We start from the raw sequence: 24,448 nt of genomic DNA, 5'->3' as shown, positions 1-24,448 counted from the left end.
GAATTCTTACAGGTACAAATAGCAGTTGAAGTGCAAACTTCTGAGGTTTCAAGTCACCAGCCAATTTGGTTCAATTATGTTCCGTCTATGAACTACAAAATTTAAAGTACATGGATATTAACTCCAAGCAACATAAGTATATCAGAAACCAGGACAAGAAATAGCCCCAAATCAATCATTTTCATATATAACTTACAAGTACTCGTTGTTTACCAATCAAAAAAGAGTTACAAGTACTCATTACATTAGGCTTTCTAATATATTCCTTGACGTGTAACTGTGTATGCATGCATGCATACATACATACATACATGTACATATATATATATATGTACACACACACCTAAGATAGTTGTCGTTTGAATTCTTACAGGTACAAATAGCAGTTGAAGTGCAAACTTCTGAGGTTTCAAGTCACCAGCCAATTTGGTTCAATTATGTTCCGTCTATGAACTACAAAATTTAAAGTACATGGATATTAACTCCAAGCAACATAAGTATATCAGAAACCAGGACAAGAAATAGCCCCAAATCAATCATTTTCATATATAACTTACAAGTACTCGTTGTTTACCAATCAAAAAAGAGTTACAAGTACTCATTACATTAGGCTTTCTAATATATTCCTTGACGTGTAACTGTGTAAGTAATTCTGAAAGCATGATGGTGCAAAGCAGCTACCAATTTCTACAATAAAACAAGCACCATACACAAAAAGGGTAAGAAGGGAGTTCTAACCACCAGCATAGAATAGTAGCTTCAAAAGTCGGAGTGGTGAGTAACTTCTCATCCATCAGTTCTATTAGGCCAATCGAGGAACTTGCACCCTTGAAGCGAGGGTGGCAGATAACTCTGCAACGAACCTGGATTGTCAGGAGGGTAAATATAGTCCTTTCCATATCCAAGTTCCTTCATTAACTCAGTTGGTGCATTCCTCAGATGAAAAGGCACTCCCTCATTCTGTCCAGCCGATTCCTTCACTAACCTCTGTGCAGCCTCTACTGCCCGATAAACAGAGACAGACTTCGGAGCCAAAGCCAAATAAGCCACACACTGTGCAAGAATCACATTGCACTCTGGCATTCCCAAAAAATGAGCAGCTTGGTAGCACGCAACAGCCTGGTTGAGTGCAGATGGATCAGCCAACCCAACATCCTCACTAGCAAACCTTATTAATCGACGTGCAATGTAGAGAGGTTGTTCACCTGCTTCTAACATTCTTGCCAACCAATATATCGCAGCATCAGCATCATTTCCTCTCATGGACTTATGGAGTGCACTGATCAGATTATAATGCTCTTCCCCAGCTTTGTCATAAGCAAGATGCTTGCACTGAAGTGCCTCCTTCGCATCATCCAGTGTGACAATGGCTGCAACAATACCAATCCCATCTTCCTCATTTTGGACCAAGTCCCCACCATTGGCTTTAGATTCGATAGCGGGAACCCGGGCAGATGCCGTAATAGCTGAAATTTCCAAGGCGTTCAATGCCACTCGACCATCCCCATCACATTTCACGGATATAAACTCAATTGCTTCTTCTTTCACATCAAGACGCATCCCTACACTCCGTGGCAATCCCTTTTCCAAATGATTCACGGCCCGCCAGAGTAGCAGGGTAACGTCGTGGGGTTTCAATGGGTTAAGAGTGAGAACCCGACACCGAGACAACAAAGGCGTAATTAAATGGAAAGATGGGTTTTCCGTGGTGGCACCCATGAAGACAATACTCCCATCGTCGATGACGGGCAAGAAGGAGTCCTGTTGGGACTTGTTAAACCTATGAACCTCATCCACAAATAATATGGTCCCCTTGTTCTTAGATAATCTTAGTCTTCTAGCGTCCTCCACCGTGTCCCTAATACCCTTAACCCCACAAGTGACAGCTGACAAGGGAACAAATCTATACGAAGAAGAAGAAGAGGCGGAAGTAGAGTTAGCAATAGCTTTGGCAATTGAGGTCTTACCAGTGCCGGGAGGGCCCCAGAAGACTATGGAAGGGAGGCGATTGCATTCGATTGCGGAGCGAAGGAAGGATTTGGGGCCGAGAAGATGGCTTTGGCCAACGACGTCGTCTATGGTACTAGGACGCATGCGCTCAGATAAGGGCTCGTGGGGTGGCTGTTGGTCTGTTGGTAGTAATGCTTCTAGTTTGGGCCGCTTAGATTGTTGTTGTTCTTCTTCTTCTTCTGCTTCTCCTCCTCCTCCTTGGTGGTTTTGGATTAAGCGAGGAGCAGTGGGTATGGGAGATGGGAAATTGGTGGAGGGTTTGGATTGGAAGTGGAAGAAGTGGTCGAGTTTTGGTTGGGAGGGTTTAGGGGTGGAAGAGGTACAAGTGGCGGCGGCGGTGGAGGAATTGTTGTTGAGAATCCATTCGGTGGCTTTCAGGGTGGATTTCCCACCTGTGGCGGCCAAGGCTTGCGTTGCCAATTCGTTTGGGAAGCCCATGCTTAGTAACTGCTGCAACTCCATCCTTCTCGCCTATCAATTTTGGTCAGCGAAAAAGCTCGGCTACTGATTAAAAAATAAGTAGCCGACCTTAATACTTAATGGCTAAAGATGTTAAAAAAAGCTCGGCTACTTAACGATTAAGGATATTAAAAGAATACTTAAAAAAATAATAAAAAAATAAATACATTATAAATAAAAATAATAATAATAAAAATGTAGTAAATATATCATTATCCTTATAATTAGAATAATGATAATCTTATCATTATTTTACCACTCTTTTATCATTTTTTTTAATTTTTTAATTTTTTTTTAAATTTTTCTTTTATTTAATGATTAAGCAAGTGACTATCACTAAAATTATATATTTTTAAAATTTTTTCTTGATGGTTAAGGATGTTAAAAAAATACTTAAAAAAATAATAAAAAAATAAATACATTACAAGTAATAAAATAATATAATGGTAAGTGTATCATAGTCTTATAATTAAATCATATTTGTGTAATTCTTTTCTTTTTTTTAAACAGTAAAAACCCATCGGTTCTTCTGCATGTACACGGGAGGGATATACGGCGGAATCGATAATGCCACGTCAGCCATTTAACAAAAAAAAAAAAAAGGCAAAAGTACAAAATGAGAGGGAAAGTGTAAAATGAAATCGGGAAAGAAGAAAGCAACGAGATTTTCGCTGAGTAGAGATAGATCACCCGGAACACAATCCAAACCAGTTGAAGAACGCCATTAAATCTGGGCCGGTGTTCGTTGTTGTGGTGGCCGAAGTTGCGCCGGTAGTCATCGTCGTCTCGTCGTCTTGGGTAAACTGTTTATAAGCACGTTCTGCTTCCAGAAATTGATTTGTATGCTTTAAGAAGCAGGCTCTTTGGGAAGCATGTCTTGTTTAGTATTTTTTACATTCTTGTGAATTTCTAATATGTTTCTTGCGGTTTATTCTTACACTTGATATTATTTGATTTGAATTTCAGGAATTTGGGCTATTCTAATATCTGTGGCAGTTTAGGTTCAGAGCTAGGCGAGCTCAAGCATCTCCGGTACACTTGTATTGCCAATCCACTCTACATCATTTCTTAATATTTGAAACGTGTCCAAACAAACAAATAGAGACATATGCGTAAGAGAATCTAGACTTGGCTTAGGTACTGCTTAATTTAAGCAACCCAGGGAACATTTTTTTTATTTTTTTTTTTTTTTTTTGAGAAAAAAAAAAAAAAAAACATCCCATAGAACATGACAAACATACACGCACGAAAAATTGATTTATTGTCTTTAAGGCCTGATACTTGCATCATAATATATTATATTTTCCACACTTCTCGAAAGTCACTAACACAAGAATAAATCCAATGAATGTATAATGTTTACTGCACAAACTGACCTCAACAAACCTAAATTCAATTATATAACTTTTTGTTTCTTTTGCATTATATTTTTGTTCTCTGTCTTTCTGTTCAATAAAGAAAAGAAGAAGAAGAAGAAATTACCAAAAAGCTCACCCACCAGGAACTGTTAACCTATCCTTGTAGTTGTGCTGAAGTGAAAGGTAGCACAAGGTATATTCACCCACAAGGTATTTGCACTTTTCATGCCACTTGAATTGAAAGGAGAGACACTAGCACTTGGCCCAGGACTCTCTTCTCTGAAATTTGAATTTAGCATAGCTAATTCACGCAACTGCTGCCTCTTAATAAAATCCTGGGGCTTGTCCTGCGTATTGAAGGTTATGTCCCAAAAAAATGGAGAGTTTACATCAAAACTAAGACCAAAACAAGCCACTAATAAGTTAACTGCAACTAATTAACATATGTAAGGAGAATTTAAGACAAATTACTGCGCATTGCTTCTGTAAATAAGATGTCTGTGCAGGGGCGTGACAACTCCATAGGACAGTGCCACAGTGACAAGGCATGCTACGACTGCTAATAAGAGTGATTACAATGCCATGATTCTTTTAAACAACCTCACGAGGCAAATTGATGGACTGCACTTTGAAACCGACGATTGCCTCATTTGACTTGACTGTGATTATGATATTTTAGACATAATGATTTGTTTACTTTTCTTGGTGGAGTGATTATCCTTTCTTGTCTTATGTAACTTACATTTTTTGATGAATTCTTTTTACCATATACGAACATCACTCATCTCTTTCTTGTCGTATGCAACTTGTTAGGACAGAATCATGAGATTAATTAAACAATTCTCTGCTCTTTCATTGACCTATAATAAGCTAACAAATGGATGCAAGCAATAATTGAAAAAATGACACCATCCTGGTAAGGGGACCTCAATCATAATTCCCAAGGCCAGGATTGAGTCAAAAGCATACAGGTCATCACTACACCTAACTCTCGAGTGTTTCTCTTGGGGCATCACTTCATGGCCTACTTTCCCACACTTCTACCTCACAGAAGCAGAATAGCTGACTCAAAGTATGTTTAGCAGAAGATGAAAAAGACACTGATAATGATGATGCTGATACTGATGGCTCTGCTTCGGTTCAATTCTGGATGAATTATCACAATCAATCTCTCCATCGATAAGACAACCAGCGTCTCTCGACATCCAAAAGCTTTTCTGCTGGAACGATTGCCAATAACAAGAGCTTTTAAAGGTCAACTGCGAATGCACAATCTTCCTACTAAAAGAATGAGAATGCACAATCTCAAAGACCAAAAAAAACAAAAAAAGAAGAAATTAGAAGCGTGTCATAACACAAATTTCATGTTCACTAACCTAATTGCAACAATAAAGACAAAATTGAAATACGGAATACAAGAATGGATAATCAAAACAGCCATATATAGAATGCTGCACTTTAGAACAAAATAACTCACTAGTTATTTCTATTGGAAATTGGATAAAGAGACGAAGCTTTGGTGACTAAGACAGTACTGCTACCTAAAATGCTCAAAAAATCTTCAAGATGGTCCACAGCCACAAGTTACATAGTTACTTCTAGATATATTTATATCCACTCTTGCCCCTCATCCAGAGCTTATCCATACTGAGACCCTCGAATTCCCTCCTGAGATGCTCTTCTAACACAGCCATTATAGAGCTATGTTTTCATGTCTGAATAAGTTCTAGAAAAGGCACCCTTCAAAGGGACTTTTTAACAAGATATTGGCAAGAATTGGTGTGAAAAATGCATGCCAGATCTTGTTAAGTTATATCTCATAGAAACAATCTTCCAATAATTACACCTGATGCACAACTGACTTGAAGGAAAACCATCTTACACCATAGTTAGAAAACTTGCCTCCTAATGCTTTAGCATATTCAAAACCTCAACCAATAAAAATAAAAATAAAAAATAAATAAATAAATAAAATGAAGAAGAAGAAGAAGACATATTCAAAACCTCAAGGAAACTCTGGTACAAGGGTACCCCCATAATCCAATTGATATGCATAGTTTGTTGAGATCTTTGTCAAAACATTAAAACACATTGAGATGAGACATCAAGGTATTTTGTTCTTGCCAAACAGGACATGGTTTGGCATAAAAAGGAAAATAATAGGCTAGATCTTTTGACTCTTCTCAAGAAAATATTTGGGAATTTGTTCTATAACAGATACCATCAAAGCTTGTTGTTTCAAATGAGATAAGATTTAAAATTACCATGTTAAAAGGTGATGCAAAATTCTGCCAAAAAAGTCTCAAATGTTATTTCTCAACAACCATTAGGTGCAGCCAGAGGCACTTAGCTATCAATGAGAATTAAACATTAATAGATGCATACAAACTCAGATTTCATTTCAAATGTCTAAGTCGTGTTTATAGCTAAGGCATTTCCTTGCTCAACCAAGCACAAGATTTTAGTTTATTTGGCTACAGACAAGAACAATGCAGCTCTAGAACAAAGCTTTGACTTTTACCTATATATGAGAGATGTTTACTTGGGCTATGCCTTTTATGATTTTCAATAAAATTACTTATAAAAAAAAATGTATTTCAATAAAATCTTCGATTACTTATCGAGAGAAAAAAATTACTATATATATCAGATTAGGAAACTTGTTTTGGGATGATCTTTATGTACGGAAGGAAAAGGTGGAGTTATGAAAGAAAAGGATGGTCTTTTCGATTAGATGTTTTAGGGTTTGAGATTATGGAAGAAAATGTGGAGTTAGCTTTCTTAAAAAAATAAGCAATAATCAAACACTCACGACCAAATGAAACTGGACCCATAAACTGTGATATTAAGCACTTCTTAAGAAACCTAGGCGGAATACAAAGGAAATCGAGCCAAATGTTAGCTACACATACAAAGGAAATCAAGCCAAAAATTGTATTATCAACACTATAAACAGAGAAATTTTAACTTCCCCAGTCTTTGGTGGGTTGGGGTTGGGGTTAGGGTTTCGAGGGGTTGGTGAGAAGAAGAAAATGAGAAGACGAGAGATCAAACCTGCTTGTTGATGACTTTGATGACTGCGATGCTGCTCGTGGGTTGTCCAAAGAGGAGTGATCGTGCTGCTTTCGAATCTACTTGTGGGTTGTCCAAAGGGAAGGGAGCCGAAGGGAAGAGACTGAGAGCATTTGAATTTGATTTGTTTGGAGATTAAATGCAGCGGCTGATTTAAACACAAGAAACCAGGCGTTTCATTTATCCCCGTGGAGGGCCTGTGTACGCAGGGGTTACACCTCCCGAGTGCAAATAGCTTTTTTCATTGTCACATCATAGACAATAATCTAAAGCTTAATCGGCTTTTCATCAAGCTCTATAGTTCTAATTTTAAAATCAACTCCAATGGCACTTATGTAGCTGTCAACATAGGAATCAATCGCAAATATGAGGAGCAAACAAGATTTTTTCTACAGAGGAGTCCTCATAGCTTAACGACTCAGACTCAAAAGTAAAAAAGCTGAGAGAGAAAGAGAGAGAGAAGCTTGCCTTCAGCGCCAGTTAACCACTCCAAAAAAGCGATAATACATCATAAGGAAAAGAGAGAGAAAAGAAGAAACAGAAGAAGAAAGAGATAAAAATCTGCTTTTGTCCTTTTTGCCTTTTTTTTATTCTACATAAACTCTTCCTTACAATCCGATTACCTCCCGATTACCCATCCCGCTTGTACGTAGCAATGCTATACTAAGATTGAGAGTTTCAACAATGTCAAGCAGTGGTGGAATGAAATTGACAAATACGCAAATGGAAGTGTATGCAAGCTTCAAGTTGGGAATAAGTGTGATTTGGTCGAGAACAACGTTGTGGACAAGCAAACAGTGAAGGCATTTGTAGATGAGCTTGGAATCCAGTTCATACAAGTACTAAAGACTCGATCAATGTGGAGCAAGCTTTTTAAAGTTTTTAACCATGGTTGGTGAGATCAAGAAAAAGATAGAGAGAGAGAGAGAGAGAGAGAGAGAGAGAGAGAGAGAGAGAGAGAGGGAATGAAATAGAGAGATGGAGGGAGAAGAAAAATTAAAAACAAAATTATTAAATAGCCGTTTGCACATGCCACTTTAAACAAGCATTTTTCAATCATCTAACACACTGGTATAGACCCTAAATTTATACTGTTCAACAAACAAAGTAAAGCATCCTTAGCAAGTACATGAGAAATTTGATTAAAACCCCTATTTACATAGCAAATTTGCCAATCATTTAACTTATTTAGGACTTGCTTGGTTTCCTCTACAATGTGCCCAAACTTGGTGAAGTTCTCCTCAGATTTCTTTACTACATCAACCACTAACTTAGCATCTCCTTCTAGCATCACTTGATCAAATCCCATCTCAGAACAAAACACACATGCACTCAATGCAACTCTAGCCTCTATTGAGGTGGAGTTAGCACCAAAGACAGTAGGTTCACCCAAGACTGCCAAGAACTTCCATTTAAATCCTTGACTACCATACCAATACCTATCCGAGAATGTATTTTGTCAACTACAAAATCCCATTTGCCTTAACCCATGACCTGTCAGGTGGTAGCTAACCTTTCTGTGCAGCATGTCTACAACTGATGTGGGGTACCCTTTCTATCTTGGCTCTCTAATACTCCTAAGACTTCTCCCTAGCTTGCCAAACAAGACTTGTAGGATGAAGGAAAGATTGCTCATATAATAGAGCATTTCTTCTTAGCCATAGCCTCAAGATCATGGCCATTTGAGCAAACTCTTATTGATCTAAAATCTCATACATATGTTTCATATCGGATAGAAAATCCGAACCCCAAGCACCCATCTTCTGTATCTTAATAAAGCCAAGACTCCAAACATCCCTTGCTGCCTCACAATTACATAGGACATGAGTCACATCTTCATAATACAAACCACATATTGGACACAGATCATATGCAAGCACCCTCCTTTTCATTAACTTGGCTCTTGTTTAAACCATTATCTTTCCAAATAAAGACTTGTAATACCTTTGGAATAGGTAGATTCCATAGTTAGTTCCAAAACATGTCTCAACTTAAGTTGTTGGAAGATTCACATGTACTTCTATCATTAATCATCTTCTGCAAGTGATAAGCACTCTTCATAGAAAATAATCTAGGTTGTGTGTACTTACATATCTACTTATCTTCTCTACACATCATACCAAGATGGATCTTTAATATAGTTCAGCATCATCTGCACTAAAAATACCTCTTACCATAGTCTCACTCGACCTCCAGTTATTAGTATCTATCAGTTCATGAACTTTTGCTGAGATGGGCAACTCAGTAGGAAGAGTCTGAATTTTAAAAGTCCAAGATTTAGGAACCCATCTATCCTTCCATATAGACATTGATCTTCCATTACCTATTCTCCAAGTCAACCTCTCTTGTAATAAGCTCTTAGCCCCCTTAATTGATCTTCAAGCATATGAAGGCTAACATCCCAAACTAGATTACAGGTTATCTTTATGTCTATAATACTTCATCTGCATAACTTTTGTAACAAGAGAAGTCGAATTCTGAAGTAATCTCCATCCTTGTTTAGCTAGGAAGTCCTTATTAAAACATTTCAAATCTTTGAAACCCAAACCTCCAAACCATTTTGTCTTACTCAGACTAACCAATTTATCCAGTGAATGTTCTTATCCTACTGTTTATAACTCCACCGAAAATTTTGGATTATCTTAGTTATTCCTTGCAATATACCTCATGGGAGTTATAGGGATGGCTTGAACAATAGCTTTTATAAGAACTTCCTTACGTGCCTATGACAAAAGTTTTAGTTTCCAATTACTCACTCTCTGCCATACTCTATCCAATATTTAGTTAAAGGATCATGCTTTACCCCTCCCTATCATGACAGGCAACCCCAAATGCTTCTCATGACATCTAACTGTTGGCACACCAATAACACTGCTCAAATAATTTTTTGCCTCAGCTCTAGGATTCTTACTAATAAAAGTGTTGTCTTATCTCTATTTAGCTTTCGTCCTGATGCTAACTCATATTTAGTTAACATTGTATGCAAACACCACCATTCCTTCACTGAAGCTCTACAAAATATCAAACTATCATATGCATAGAACAGATGATTTAGTCTAAAACTATCTCTTGCAATAGGAATTCCATGTAGATCACCATGTTGTCCAGCAATGGTCAAAACATAACTAAGTACTTCAGCACAAATGATGAATATATAAGGAGAAATAGTATCCCCTTGACGAAGTCCTCTAAAAGGAAAAATTTTTTGACTTGGCATCCCATTTACTAACACGAAGTATGAAACAGATTTTAGGCACATCATAACTGCACTTATCCATTTACCAGGAAAACCTATATTTAGTAAAATAGCTTCAATAAAAATTCATTCCATTCTATCATATGCCTTACTCATATCCAACTTCAAATCCATGTAACCCTCCTTTCCTTTCAACTTAGTTGACATAGATGAAGCGACTCAAAGGCCACCAATATATTATCTTATCTCCAACAATGTGCCAATATTTCTGATAAAAGAATGCTAAAAAGCCATCAAGTCTAGAGGATTTTAAATAATCCACTTGAAAAAGTGTGTTCTTGACCACATCAGCAATATAAGCTTTCTCCAATTCACCTTGAAAAACTGATGGCATCCTTGTATTAAAATCCTAAAGAATATCCTCAATACCTATAGGATTTGAAGTTTCATAGATAGATTTGAAGTGTTCCATGAAAGCCTTACCGATATCAATCTGAGTAGCATATGAAAAACCCCTATCATCCTCCACATAGCCTATATGGTTAACTTTGCTTCTTTGGCTAGCACATTGATGAAAGTACATGTTGTTGCTATCCCCATCCTTTAACCAATGATGCTTTGCTCGCTGTTTCCATACAATCTCTTCTTGTTCTAAAAGAGTATCTAAGTCTTTTTGTGCCTACTGCATTTCCTCCACACCATAAGCATCACCATTCTCATACCAAAATGACAATAGTGTTGTTTTATCCTTGATTTTCTTCCCTGTACTGACTACACTTCACCTTTTTAATTGTGCCTTATCTTGGTGCAAATGATGGTGAAACTATTGTATGTGATCCATGTTATGTTGTCCAGACTGTCATACACTATGAACAATTTTGGTACATTGTTCAGATAATGCTCAACTGGCTTCAAACCCAAAAGGCTTATATTTTTTAATATGGACAATCAAATGAGTCAACCTCATCAGTAAAGGAAAGTGATTTGAACTCCTTACTAGTAACAAACTCACCTCAACATCTAGATAAGTAGAATGCCAACTCTTATTGGCCACCACTCTATCCAATCTTACTTTAGTGAAATTTCCATCCTTTCGATTGTTACACTAAGTATACATTGGTCCTTTATAATGATGACTACTCAAATCACAAAAACTCAAAGCATGTTGAAAACTTGCCATCTGTAATGGAGATCTCCATGCTGCCCCATATTTTTCAGCTTGACATGATATTTCATTAAAGTCACCAAAACATAACCATGGTACTGGATCACAGGACTTCAATGCTTTTAGTAATCTCCATCCTTTCTCTCTCTGCCCAACCTTTGGGTATCCATAAAAGCTAATCACCGACATTTATATCATCTTTTTCCAAATCCAAACTCTTTATCTTACTTCCCTATTTCTTAGAAATATGCCCCATATAGGACATTTATACAACAAAATCATCTAACAGTTTTCTACTAGCCTCATCATATTTGTGGTTCTTAACATTCTTCCCAGTATCCTCCAATCCATATTGAATATATCCCAAAACATATGACAGTTTATGTGACGCCCCCAAATTCCGTTTGAGATAGGACGGACATTTGAAGTGTCGAGACATGCAACACAAGGTTACCTGCCCCCGTTCATGACATATAAGATGCAATAATCCTAACATGCATCTAACATTATGCAATATTCGCAGCGGATAATTTTTTTCTTTAGCAATACTATGCACCAAACTGGAAATATCCCAATACTTAAAACATACTTCATACATAAAGATCCATTGAATAACTAAGATCACAGCACTATTCCAAAATAGTTATGATCCAATAGTACTGGAGATGCAACTCCATCGTACAAGTAGTAATTTAACTACTATATTAACATTAACGACGCACCGTCGTTCAGTCGACTGTGTCTAGTTGGTCAACTCCTGATCCTCCTTCAGGTCCTGTAACAAGATCTACCATTCGGGGGGAATGGTAGTTGGGACTACCACAGTGAGATTTGATTACAAATCTCAGCAAGTTAACAAAAAACTTCCATACAGACTAATAATGCATGTATGACAGTAAAAGCATAAATGCATAATCAAATTCATAAGTAATTAAAGCATAACTTGACATACAACATAGCATAATTGACATAACTTAAATTGAAACATGAACTGAACTTGACTTGCAACTTGACTTAGCATGAACTTACTCTGAAACTTGAATTAACATGAAAATACATACTCCACAGTTGTTGTGGCCCCATGTATTCTACGTGCAAATACATACTCCACAGTTGTTGTGGCCCCATGTATTCTACACAAACTTGACTTAACATTAAAAATACATACTCCACAGTTGTTGTGGCCCCATGTATTCTACACATCACTATACAGTTAAATACATACTCCACAGTTGTTGTGGCCCCATGTATTCTACATAAACTTGACTTAACATGAAAAATACATACTCCACAGTTGTTGTGGCCCCATGCATTCTACACATCACAATGCAGTTAAATACATACTCCACAGTTGTTGTGGCCCCATGTATTCTACGTAAACTTGACTTAACATAAAAAATACATACTCCACAGTTGTTGTGGCCCCATGTATTCTACGTGTAAATACATACTCCACAGTTGTTGTGGCCCCATGTATTCTACACAAACTTGACTTAACATAACTTGAAATACATGACCAACTTGAGATAAAAACATTTCATAACATGACATAACATATAATAGACAACATATTTAACATGACATACTTGCAACAGTGAATATTACATGACTTACATGTAATGGATGACATACTTAGCATGACGTACTTGTAATGTACAGTAATATATAACAGAATATATTATGTAACAGATAAAAATTGATGACAGAATAAATTCTGTATAATAGACAATTACATGATAACTTTACATGGCATGACACATATGATAACATACATACATACACTGTAGTTCTTTTACTTAGCACACATACACAGTAGACTGCTAGTAAGTTAAAAGCTAACTTACCTCGATCTCCGCGTTTCTTATAAAACCTCAAGCGCGATCACGAGGAACTGTAATTAGTGATTCTAAAAGTTAGTACTAAATCACTAATAATTTGAAATATGGAAAAATACTAACTTAAAGAGTAAAATTTCCATTTTACTTTCTACATGTAGGAAAATGACCGTTTTACCCATAACTTAAGGATTTTACATACTAATTCCAAAAGTCACCCAAATTTACATGCCTCATGTAAATTTTATCCTCAACTTAAATATCAATTTAGAAAAATTTAAAACTAATCACAACTATTAAAACTCCATAGGGCCGAAATTCTCATATGCTATTTCTATTGATTTTTGTTTCCAACTTGTTTTGATCAACCTTTTGATCTATGACTTATAAATATGTGATCTTCAAACCAAACCATCACATGGTTTAAAAAGATGTCCTAAAACATATATAAGCTTCTAATTCAAGATCACATGGTTAAAAATTAACCAAAACATAAATTTAGCCAAGAACATCCACACTTTGGATTATCTGAATATCTCTTTGTATAAAATTTCATATCTTTGAAACTAACATCAAATATCTTCAAAATAATAATATAACATGTATATAAGATGCTTAGGATCCTCCAATAACATTATCAAAGTCATTAGAATAGGTTTAGACCACCAAAGAGTTAAACTTTCTCAAAATAGAAACTGTTTTTCTTCTTCCAGTTTCTAAGTTTCTAAATCTAAGCAAACATTTCATCAAAACCTTCAATCATGCAAAAATCCTCAACCAATAGTCATATATACATGTTAACAACACTCCATAAAAATTTCGGACCAATATCTATCCATTAGCTTGGTCAAAAACTCCAAACTATAACATATTCTCCAGTTTATCTCCCAGAATGACCTTTCTATAGTTTACACAATATTTTACTGACCAAATGATCTTCAAATGGGGCAAATAAGATATCCATGTAAACTAGACTCAAAAAGGAACAACTTATATGAAGGAGACTTTATGATAAAACACTTACAACAGCTTCGAAATGGGCATGCAAAAGAACTCCTAAAAGCTGTCCGAGAGAGAATGTTTGATATTCTTTTAAAGAAACGTGTAAATGAAGATAAGTTCGTGGGTGATGGCTGTAGATGCTTATGGAAGAGATAAGGGAGATGATAAGGCTGGAGTTGAGAGTTGAGTGTGGTTTTCTCCTACCCAAAATATCTATAAAATATTATCTCAAAATATTCTATCCAATAATATCTATAAAAATCAGCTCAATATATTTTCCAAATGTGGAGTAGACTTGGAAGAGTAAGGTGGCTAAAATCTTTCTATGTGTATTTTAAATCTCTATTCTTAAGATATTTTTCAAATGTGTATTTTGCTTAGGTGTCATGATCTCACACCTTGATTTCCTTCACAATTCCATCTAATGGTTTCTCTTTGTGCCAAGTATCTAATACTATTCATTATGTGTGGTTAAGATCTTGCCAAGTGTCCAAATAAAATATCGCTATCCTAATTTGGATATTTCACACTATGATTTTGAAAACACTGCGCTCAGTACATTTACCGAGGTTACTATTCACTCCAAAAATAAACGTAATAAACTTAGTACTGAAAAATTCTAAATATTCAATTAAGCCTAGTGGTGTAGACTATAATGTATTCTGACACTTTTAACTATCTCAAATAATTAAAATCGCATTTCTGGCACCATAGTGAGTGATAACACTAACTATGTTGACAGGCTAAAATTTATGCGATTAGTCGATTCGTGTAAACTTACAGAGTTTTCACGAGGTTCCTAAAGTCAATAGAAATTCCTTAATTGAATTTCTAGCGGGCTGTTACAAACTCCCCTCCTAAAAAAAAGATTTCGTCCTCGAAATCGAATTAAATAAGAAATAGAAATTTAATGAGGAGGTGTTGCTTACCAACCTACTGTCTATCCCGTATATATTTGCCTTTAAGATTATGTCATTCCTTAACTCTCTTACTTTAATCAACAATTAGATTATACTTCTTTGCACAAGGTTGGCCAAGTTGTAACGACATACTCTCCAAACCTAAAACTTTAAGTAAATAATATTCCGAAACTCTTCTTTAGAAAAACATAGGTGATATACTTTAAATGTTCTTGTAAATACCATAGTTAGTAGAAAATTCATCAAAATTAAACCGTTAACCTCTCTCTTTTTAACAAAATCGGTGGCACTCTGTTTTAGACCAGACAACTCTGATCCGCGTGATTTTTATAGGTCTTCTGTAGTTGTCAGGCGCCGCATAGCTATGACACTACTTTGTTCTTCTGTAATTATCAGGCACCGCAGCTATGATACTACATTGCCCTTGTCTCTTGTAGAGAAATGATTCACGAGAGATGATTCGTCATAATTTTCTCTATAAAAGAATTATTCAGTTCATTTTCTTTCTCATCTCATCTTCTTCACTTTTCTGAAATTAGTCTGCATTCTTACTCTGCAATCTCTTTTTGCTTACTCACTTTGCAATGGCTCAGCAATCTTCTCATTGCCAAAACATGAGGTATTATGCACCTCGTTCACTAGTTGTTTCTGCTTCTTCCGTAGGTGCTATTATGCAATCAAATAATGATCTGACTAATAAGTCAGAAAATGAACTTATCTACGAGCTTGTGAGTCTCGGTACCCGATACTCATCAGCCATTGTCGCATATTCTCAGCGACTACAATCCAGGACGGGTGGGGTTGACAAACTCCACGAGAGTATTTCTCTGCTTCAGAGGCTTCTTATGGAATCCAACATGAAGATAGAAGCAGTAAAACGAGAGAACAGAGATTTAAAATCTTTGCTTAACTCTTCTTTTCGAGTGGCTACTCCTTTAGATAGGAGAGGCATGCAGATTTTTGAAGAGCAAGAACGTTTAAAGATTGAGGCAAAGAGCCTCAAATTTCTGTAATTTTGCTTTATGATAATAAAATAATACTTCACAAATATTCATATTTGTGTTTCTATCTTCTGGTATATGTTTTATGTACTCCATTTTATTTCTTTCAGGGATTTTCATATATATGACATGATCCAATGACTCATATAAATATGCATTTAATCATGCATATCCAAACTCTCAGTAATCTTCAAGTTAATAAAAACCTCAAGGAGTTCTACTGGTCTAGGACTAACTTACTTCTTTATAATCGCAACAATCAGTCATCTTCCTAGGTGGTACTTTGATAACTGACCAGTTAATAACTTAAACTTGAAACTTTCTCTCTTATGATTGTCATAACTCTTATATCCATCATAAGTTATCAATTATTCTAACTCTAAATGATTTGTTCCTAATGTTCACATAAATCCTCAAGACCAAGATTTTACTCCCCATATAATAGTCTTCAAAAGAAGATCGATCTATGTATCCATAAAGATAGTGCTTTACCAGAAATCATTTACTGGAGGCGTGGTAATACTATTATCATAAATAAATTCTACTAAGGCTAAAGTTTCTCCTAATCAAATTACTCTTCCAAACACAATTTCTTTCGTATTCTCCGAATCAAAACAATTCTCCAAATATGTGGAATACCACTTATCAATCCTACATATCCTTTCTCATATTACTAAAAGGTATTCTATATCTACATTGGTATGAACAATAATACTTCTAATGAAAATTGTTACTCTTACCACTAGGGTAACAATTTAGCTTCCAAGCTGAATTCTCAAGCACCACAATTAATAGAAACAATGACTCGTTTGAATCAAACAATGTACAATTTACAAACTCCAATGACTTGACCTACTCCAAAATAACAATAATGCAATACTACCATCAATTGCAATCAGATCAACGTTAACTATGTTTACCTCAACTAATTCTTCATCCATCGGGAAATTCTGATCCTCTTGATTGTTATCTCCCTTAGGATTCCGAGGTATTCTATCACGAGTCATGTGTCCCTTCTTGAAACACACGAGCATATATATTAAAACCACATACTACCCTTCATACCTTAAGAAATTCAAGCCTAATGTTTGGTGCATTTCCTAAGGACATGTGGATTTACTGCCCAGAGACGTATTGCTCTGATACCACCCTGTGACGCCCCCAAATTCCGTTTGAGATAGGACGGACATTTGAAGTGTCGAGACATGCAACACAAGGTTACCTGCCCCCGTTCATGACATATAAGATGCAATAATCCTAACATGCATCTAACATTATGCAATATTCGCAGCGGATAATTTTTTTCTTTAGCAATACTATGCACCAAACTGGAAATATCCCAATACTTAAAACATACTTCATACATAAAGATCCATTGAATAACTAAGATCACAGCACTATTCCAAAATAGTTATGATCCAATAGTACTGGAGATGCAACTCCATCGTACAAGTAGTAATTTAACTACTATATTAACATTAACGACGCACCGTCGTTCAGTCGACTGTGTCTAGTTGGTCAACTCCTGATCCTCCTTCAGGTCCTGTAACAAGATCTACCATTCGGGGGGAATGGTAGTTGGGACTACCACAGTGAGATTTGATTACAAATCTCAGCAAGTTAACAAAAAACTTCCATACAGACTAATAATGCATGTATGACAGTAAAAGCATAAATGCATAATCAAATTCATAAGTAATTAAAGCATAACTTGACATACAACATAGCATAATTGACATAACTTAAATTGAAACATGAACTGAACTTGACTTGCAACTTGACTTAGCATGAACTTACTCTGAAACTTGAATTAACATGAAAATACATACTCCACAGTTGTTGTGGCCCCATGTATTCTACGTGCAAATACATACTCCACAGTTGTTGTGGCCCCATGTATTCTACACAAACTTGACTTAACATTAAAAATACATACTCCACAGTTGTTGTGGCCCCATGTATTCTACACATCACTATACAGTTAAATACATACTCCACAGTTGTTGTGGCCCCATGTATTCTACATAAACTTGACTTAACATGAAAAATACATACTCCACAGTTGTTGTGGCCCCATGCATTCTACACATCACAATGCAGTTAAATACATACTCCACAGTTGTTGTGGCCCCATGTATTCTACGTAAACTTGACTTAACATAAAAAATACATACTCCACAGTTGTTGTGGCCCCATGTATTCTACGTGTAAATACATACTCCACAGTTGTTGTGGCCCCATGTATTCTACACAAACTTGACTTAACATAACTTGAAATACATGACCAACTTGAGATAAAAACATTTCATAACATGACATAACATATAATAGACAACATATTTAACATGACATACTTGCAACAGTGAATATTACATGACTTACATGTAATGGATGACATACTTAGCATGACGTACTTGTAATGTACAGTAATATATAACAGAATATATTATGTAACAGATAAAAATTGATGACAGAATAAATTCTGTATAATAGACAATTACATGATAACTTTACATGGCATGACACATATGATAACATACATACATACACTGTAGTTCTTTTACTTAGCACACATACACAGTAGACTGCTAGTAAGTTAAAAGCTAACTTACCTCGATCTCCGCGTTTCTTATAAAACCTCAAGCGCGATCACGAGGAACTGTAATTAGTGATTCTAAAAGTTAGTACTAAATCACTAATAATTTGAAATATGGAAAAATACTAACTTAAAGAGTAAAATTTCCATTTTACTTTCTACATGTAGGAAAATGACCGTTTTACCCATAACTTAAGGATTTTGCATACTAATTCCAAAAGTCACCCAAATTTACATGCCTCATGTAAATTTTATCCTCAACTTAAATATCAATTTAGAAAAATTTAAAACTAATCACAACTATTAAAACTCCATAGGGCCGAAATTCTCATATGCTATTTCTATTGATTTTTGTTTCCAACTTGTTTTGATCAACCTTTTGATCTATGACTTATAAATATGTGATCTTCAAACCAAACCATCACATGGTTTAAAAAGATGTCCTAAAACATATATAAGCTTCTAATTCAAGATCACATGGTTAAAAATTAACCAAAACATAAATTTAGCCAAGAACATCCACACTTTGGATTATCTGAATATCTCTTTGTATAAAATTTCATATCTTTGAAACTAACATCAAATATCTTCAAAATAATAATATAACATGTATATAAGATGCTTAGGATCCTCCAATAACATTATCAAAGTCATTAGAATAGGTTTAGACCACCAAAGAGTTAAACTTTCTCAAAATAGAAACTGTTTTTCTTCTTCCAGTTTCTAAGTTTCTAAATCTAAGCAAATATTTCATCAAAACCTTCAATCATGCAAAAATCCTCAACCAATAGTCATATATACATGTTAACAACACTCCATAAAAATTTCGGACCAATATCTATCCATTAGCTTGGTCAAAAACTCCAAACTATAACATATTCTCCAGTTTATCTCCCAGAATGACCTTTCTATAGTTTACACAATATTTTACTGACCAAATGATCTTCAAATGGGGCAAATAAGATATCCATGTAAACTAGACTCAAAAAGGAACAACTTATATGAAGGAGACTTTATGATAAAACACTTACAACAGCTTCGAAATGGGCATGCAAAAGAACTCCTAAAAGCTGTCCGAGAGAGAATGTTTGATATTCTTTTAAAGAAACGTGTAAATGAAGATAAGTTCGTGGGTGATGGCTGTAGATGCTTATGGAAGAGATAAGGGAGATGATAAGGCTGGAGTTGAGAGTTGAGTGTGGTTTTCTCCTACCCAAAATATCTATAAAATATTATCTCAAAATATTCTATCCAATAATATCTATAAAAATCAGCTCAATATATTTTCCAAATGTGGAGTAGACTTGGAAGAGTAAGGTGGCTAAAATCTTTCTATGTGTATTTTAAATCTCTATTCTTAAGATATTTTTCAAATGTGTATTTTGCTTAGGTGTCATGATCTCACACCTTGATTTCCTTCACAATTCCATCTAATGGTTTCTCTTTGTGCCAAGTATCTAATACTATTCATTATGTGTGGTTAAGATCTTGCCAAGTGTCCAAATAAAATATCGCTATCCTAATTTGGATATTTCACACTATGATTTTGAAAACACTGCGCTCAGTACATTTACCGAGGTTACTATTCACTCCAAAAATAAACGTAATAAACTTAGTACTGAAAAATTCTAAATATTCAATTAAGCCTAGTGGTGTAGACTATAATGTATTCTGACACTTTTAACTATCTCAAATAATTAAAATCGCATTTCTGGCACCATAGTGAGTGATAACACTAACTATGTTGACAGGCTAAAATTTATGCGATTAGTCGATTCGTGTAAACTTACAGAGTTTTCACGAGGTTCCTAAAGTCAATAGAAATTCCTTAATTGAATTTCTAGCGGGCTGTTACAAACTCCCCTCCTAAAAAAAAGATTTCGTCCTCGAAATCGAATTAAATAAGAAATAGAAATTTAATGAGGAGGTGTTGCTTACCAACCTACTGTCTATCCCGTATATATTTGCCTTTAAGATTATGTCATTCCTTAACTCTCTTACTTTAATCAACAATTAGATTATACTTCTTTGCACAAGGTTGGCCAAGTTGTAACGACATACTCTCCAAACCTAAAACTTTAAGTAAATAATATTCCGAAACTCTTCTTTAGAAAAACATAGGTGATATACTTTAAATGTTCTTGTAAATACCATAGTTAGTAGAAAATTCATCAAAATTAAACCGTTAACCTCTCTCTTTTTAACAAAATCGGTGGCACTCTGTTTTAGACCAGACAACTCTGATCCGCGTGATTTTTATAGGTCTTCTGTAGTTGTCAGGCGCCGCATAGCTATGACACTACTTTGTTCTTCTGTAATTATCAGGCACCGCAGCTATGATACTACATTGCCCTTGTCTCTTGTAGAGAAATGATTCACGAGAGATGATTCGTCATAATTTTCTCTATAAAAGAATTATTCAGTTCATTTTCTTTCTCATCTCATCTTCTTCACTTTTCTGAAATTAGTCTGCATTCTTACTCTGCAATCTCTTTTTGCTTACTCACTTTGCAATGGCTCAGCAATCTTCTCATTGCCAAAACATGAGGTATTATGCACCTCGTTCACTAGTTGTTTCTGCTTCTTCCGTAGGTGCTATTATGCAATCAAATAATGATCTGACTAATAAGTCAGAAAATGAACTTATCTACGAGCTTGTGAGTCTCGGTACCCGATACTCATCAGCCATTGTCGCATATTCTCAGCGACTACAATCCAGGACGGGTGGGGTTGACAAACTCCACGAGAGTATTTCTCTGCTTCAGAGGCTTCTTATGGAATCCAACATGAAGATAGAAGCAGTAAAACGAGAGAACAGAGATTTAAAATCTTTGCTTAACTCTTCTTTTCGAGTGGCTACTCCTTTAGATAGGAGAGGCATGCAGATTTTTGAAGAGCAAGAACGTTTAAAGATTGAGGCAAAGAGCCTCAAATTTCTGTAATTTTGCTTTATGATAATAAAATAATACTTCACAAATATTCATATTTGTGTTTCTATCTTCTGGTATATGTTTTATGTACTCCATTTTATTTCTTTCAGGGATTTTCATATATATGACATGATCCAATGACTCATATAAATATGCATTTAATCATGCATATCCAAACTCTCAGTAATCTTCAAGTTAATAAAAACCTCAAGGAGTTCTACTGGTCTAGGACTAACTTACTTCTTTATAATCGCAACAATCAGTCATCTTCCTAGGTGGTACTTTGATAACTGACCAGTTAATAACTTAAACTTGAAACTTTCTCTCTTATGATTGTCATAACTCTTATATCCATCATAAGTTATCAATTATTCTAACTCTAAATGATTTGTTCCTAATGTTCACATAAATCCTCAAGACCAAGATTTTACTCCCCATATAATAGTCTTCAAAAGAAGATCGATCTATGTATCCATAAAGATAGTGCTTTACCAGAAATCATTTACTGGAGGCGTGGTAATACTATTATCATAAATAAATTCTACTAAGGCTAAAGTTTCTCCTAATCAAATTACTCTTCCAAACACAATTTCTTTCGTATTCTCCGAATCAAAACAATTCTCCAAATATGTGGAATACCACTTATCAATCCTACATATCCTTTCTCATATTACTAAAAGGTATTCTATATCTACATTGGTATGAACAATAATACTTCTAATGAAAATTGTTACTCTTACCACTAGGGTAACAATTTAGCTTCCAAGCTGAATTCTCAAGCACCACAATTAATAGAAACAATGACTCGTTTGAATCAAACAATGTACAATTTACAAACTCCAATGACTTGACCTACTCCAAAATAACAATAATGCAATACTACCATCAATTGCAATCAGATCAACGTTAACTATGTTTACCTCAACTAATTCTTCATCCATCGGGAAATTCTGATCCTCTTGATTGTTATCTCCCTTAGGATTCCGAGGTATTCTATCACGAGTCATGTGTCCCTTCTTGAAACACACGAGCATATATATTAAAACCACATACTACCCTTCATACCTTAAGAAATTCAAGCCTAATGTTTGGTGCATTTCCTAAGGACATGTGGATTTACTGCCCAGAGACGTATTGCTCTGATACCACCCTGTGACGCCCCCAAATTCCGTTTGAGATAGGACGGACATTTGAAGTGTCGAGACATGCAACACAAGGTTACCTGCCCCCGTTCATGACATATAAGATGCAATAATCCTAACATGCATCTAACATTATGCAATATTCGCAGCGGATAATTTTTTTCTTTAGCAATACTATGCACCAAACTGGAAATATCCCAATACTTAAAACATACTTCATACATAAAGATCCATTGAATAACTAAGATCACAGCACTATTCCAAAATAGTTATGATCCAATAGTACTGGAGATGCAACTCCATCGTACAAGTAGTAATTTAACTACTATATTAACATTAACGACGCACCGTCGTTCAGTCGACTGTGTCTAGTTGGTCAACTCCTGATCCTCCTTCAGGTCCTGTAACAAGATCTACCATTCGGGGGGAATGGTAGTTGGGACTACCACAGTGAGATTTGATTACAAATCTCAGCAAGTTAACAAAAAACTTCCATACAGACTAATAATGCATGTATGACAGTAAAAGCATAAATGCATAATCAAATTCATAAGTAATTAAAGCATAACTTGACATACAACATAGCATAATTGACATAACTTAAATTGAAACATGAACTGAACTTGACTTGCAACTTGACTTAGCATGAACTTACTCTGAAACTTGAATTAACATGAAAATACATACTCCACAGTTGTTGTGGCCCCATGTATTCTACGTGCAAATACATACTCCACAGTTGTTGTGGCCCCATGTATTCTACACAAACTTGACTTAACATTAAAAATACATACTCCACAGTTGTTGTGGCCCCATGTATTCTACACATCACTATACAGTTAAATACATACTCCACAGTTGTTGTGGCCCCATGTATTCTACATAAACTTGACTTAACATGAAAAATACATACTCCACAGTTGTTGTGGCCCCATGCATTCTACACATCACAATGCAGTTAAATACATACTCCACAGTTGTTGTGGCCCCATGTATTCTACGTAAACTTGACTTAACATAAAAAATACATACTCCACAGTTGTTGTGGCCCCATGTATTCTACGTGTAAATACATACTCCACAGTTGTTGTGGCCCCATGTATTCTACACAAACTTGACTTAACATAACTTGAAATACATGACCAACTTGAGATAAAAACATTTCATAACATGACATAACATATAATAGACAACATATTTAACATGACATACTTGCAACAGTGAATATTACATGACTTACATGTAATGGATGACATACTTAGCATGACGTACTTGTAATGTACAGTAATATATAACAGAATATATTATGTAACAGATAAAAATTGATGACAGAATAAATTCTGTATAATAGACAATTACATGATAACTTTACATGGCATGACACATATGATAACATACATACATACACTGTAGTTCTTTTACTTAGCACACATACACAGTAGACTGCTAGTAAGTTAAAAGCTAACTTACCTCGATCTCCGCGTTTCTTATAAAACCTCAAGCGCGATCACGAGGAACTGTAATTAGTGATTCTAAAAGTTAGTACTAAATCACTAATAATTTGAAATATGGAAAAATACTAACTTAAAGAGTAAAATTTCCATTTTACTTTCTACATGTAGGAAAATGACCGTTTTACCCATAACTTAAGGATTTTGCATACTAATTCCAAAAGTCACCCAAATTTACATGCCTCATGTAAATTTTATCCTCAACTTAAATATCAATTTAGAAAAATTTAAAACTAATCACAACTATTAAA

The 24,448-nt window shown here is 35.3% G+C and overlaps 1 protein-coding gene across 9 annotated transcripts; it reads right to left on the bottom strand.

Moving 5' to 3' along the window:
* On the bottom strand, positions 1–7,524 carry LOC122310507 (ATPase WRNIP1). Of its 9 annotated transcripts, none has more exons than XR_006242630.1 (4): positions 6,882–7,520; positions 3,952–5,131; positions 372–453; positions 1–92 (listed from the first exon to the last, which is right to left on the bottom strand). XR_006242630.1 is itself a non-coding variant. In XM_043124418.1 (2 exons), exon 1 carries the CDS (start codon positions 2,470–2,472, stop codon positions 787–789), a length of 1,686 nt encoding a protein of 561 aa, XP_042980352.1. In that variant the 5' UTR covers positions 2,473–2,531; the 3' UTR covers positions 162–453; positions 739–786. The 9 variants fall into 9 exon arrangements, 1 of the variants encoding a protein (XP_042980352.1); XR_006242631.1 differs by having other exon boundaries at positions 3,968–5,131; positions 6,882–7,519; XR_006242629.1 differs by having other exon boundaries at positions 12–92; positions 344–453; positions 6,882–7,521.
* Positions 7,525–24,448: the final 16,924 nt, after the last annotated feature.

This window comes from Carya illinoinensis, chromosome 5, assembly GCF_018687715.1.
Source record: "Carya illinoinensis cultivar Pawnee chromosome 5, C.illinoinensisPawnee_v1, whole genome shotgun sequence".
NCBI classification, from domain to species: Eukaryota; Viridiplantae; Streptophyta; class Magnoliopsida; order Fagales; family Juglandaceae; genus Carya; species Carya illinoinensis.
The sequence above is the reverse complement of the archived record's forward strand: the minus strand, read 5'-3'. Positions and strand labels throughout refer to the sequence as shown.

Excerpts from the sequence above, each read along its gene's own strand:
- LOC122310507 (XM_043124418.1), bottom strand. The coding sequence starts at position 2,472 with ATGGAGTTGCAGCAGTTACTAAGCATGGGCTTCCCAAACGAATTGGCA.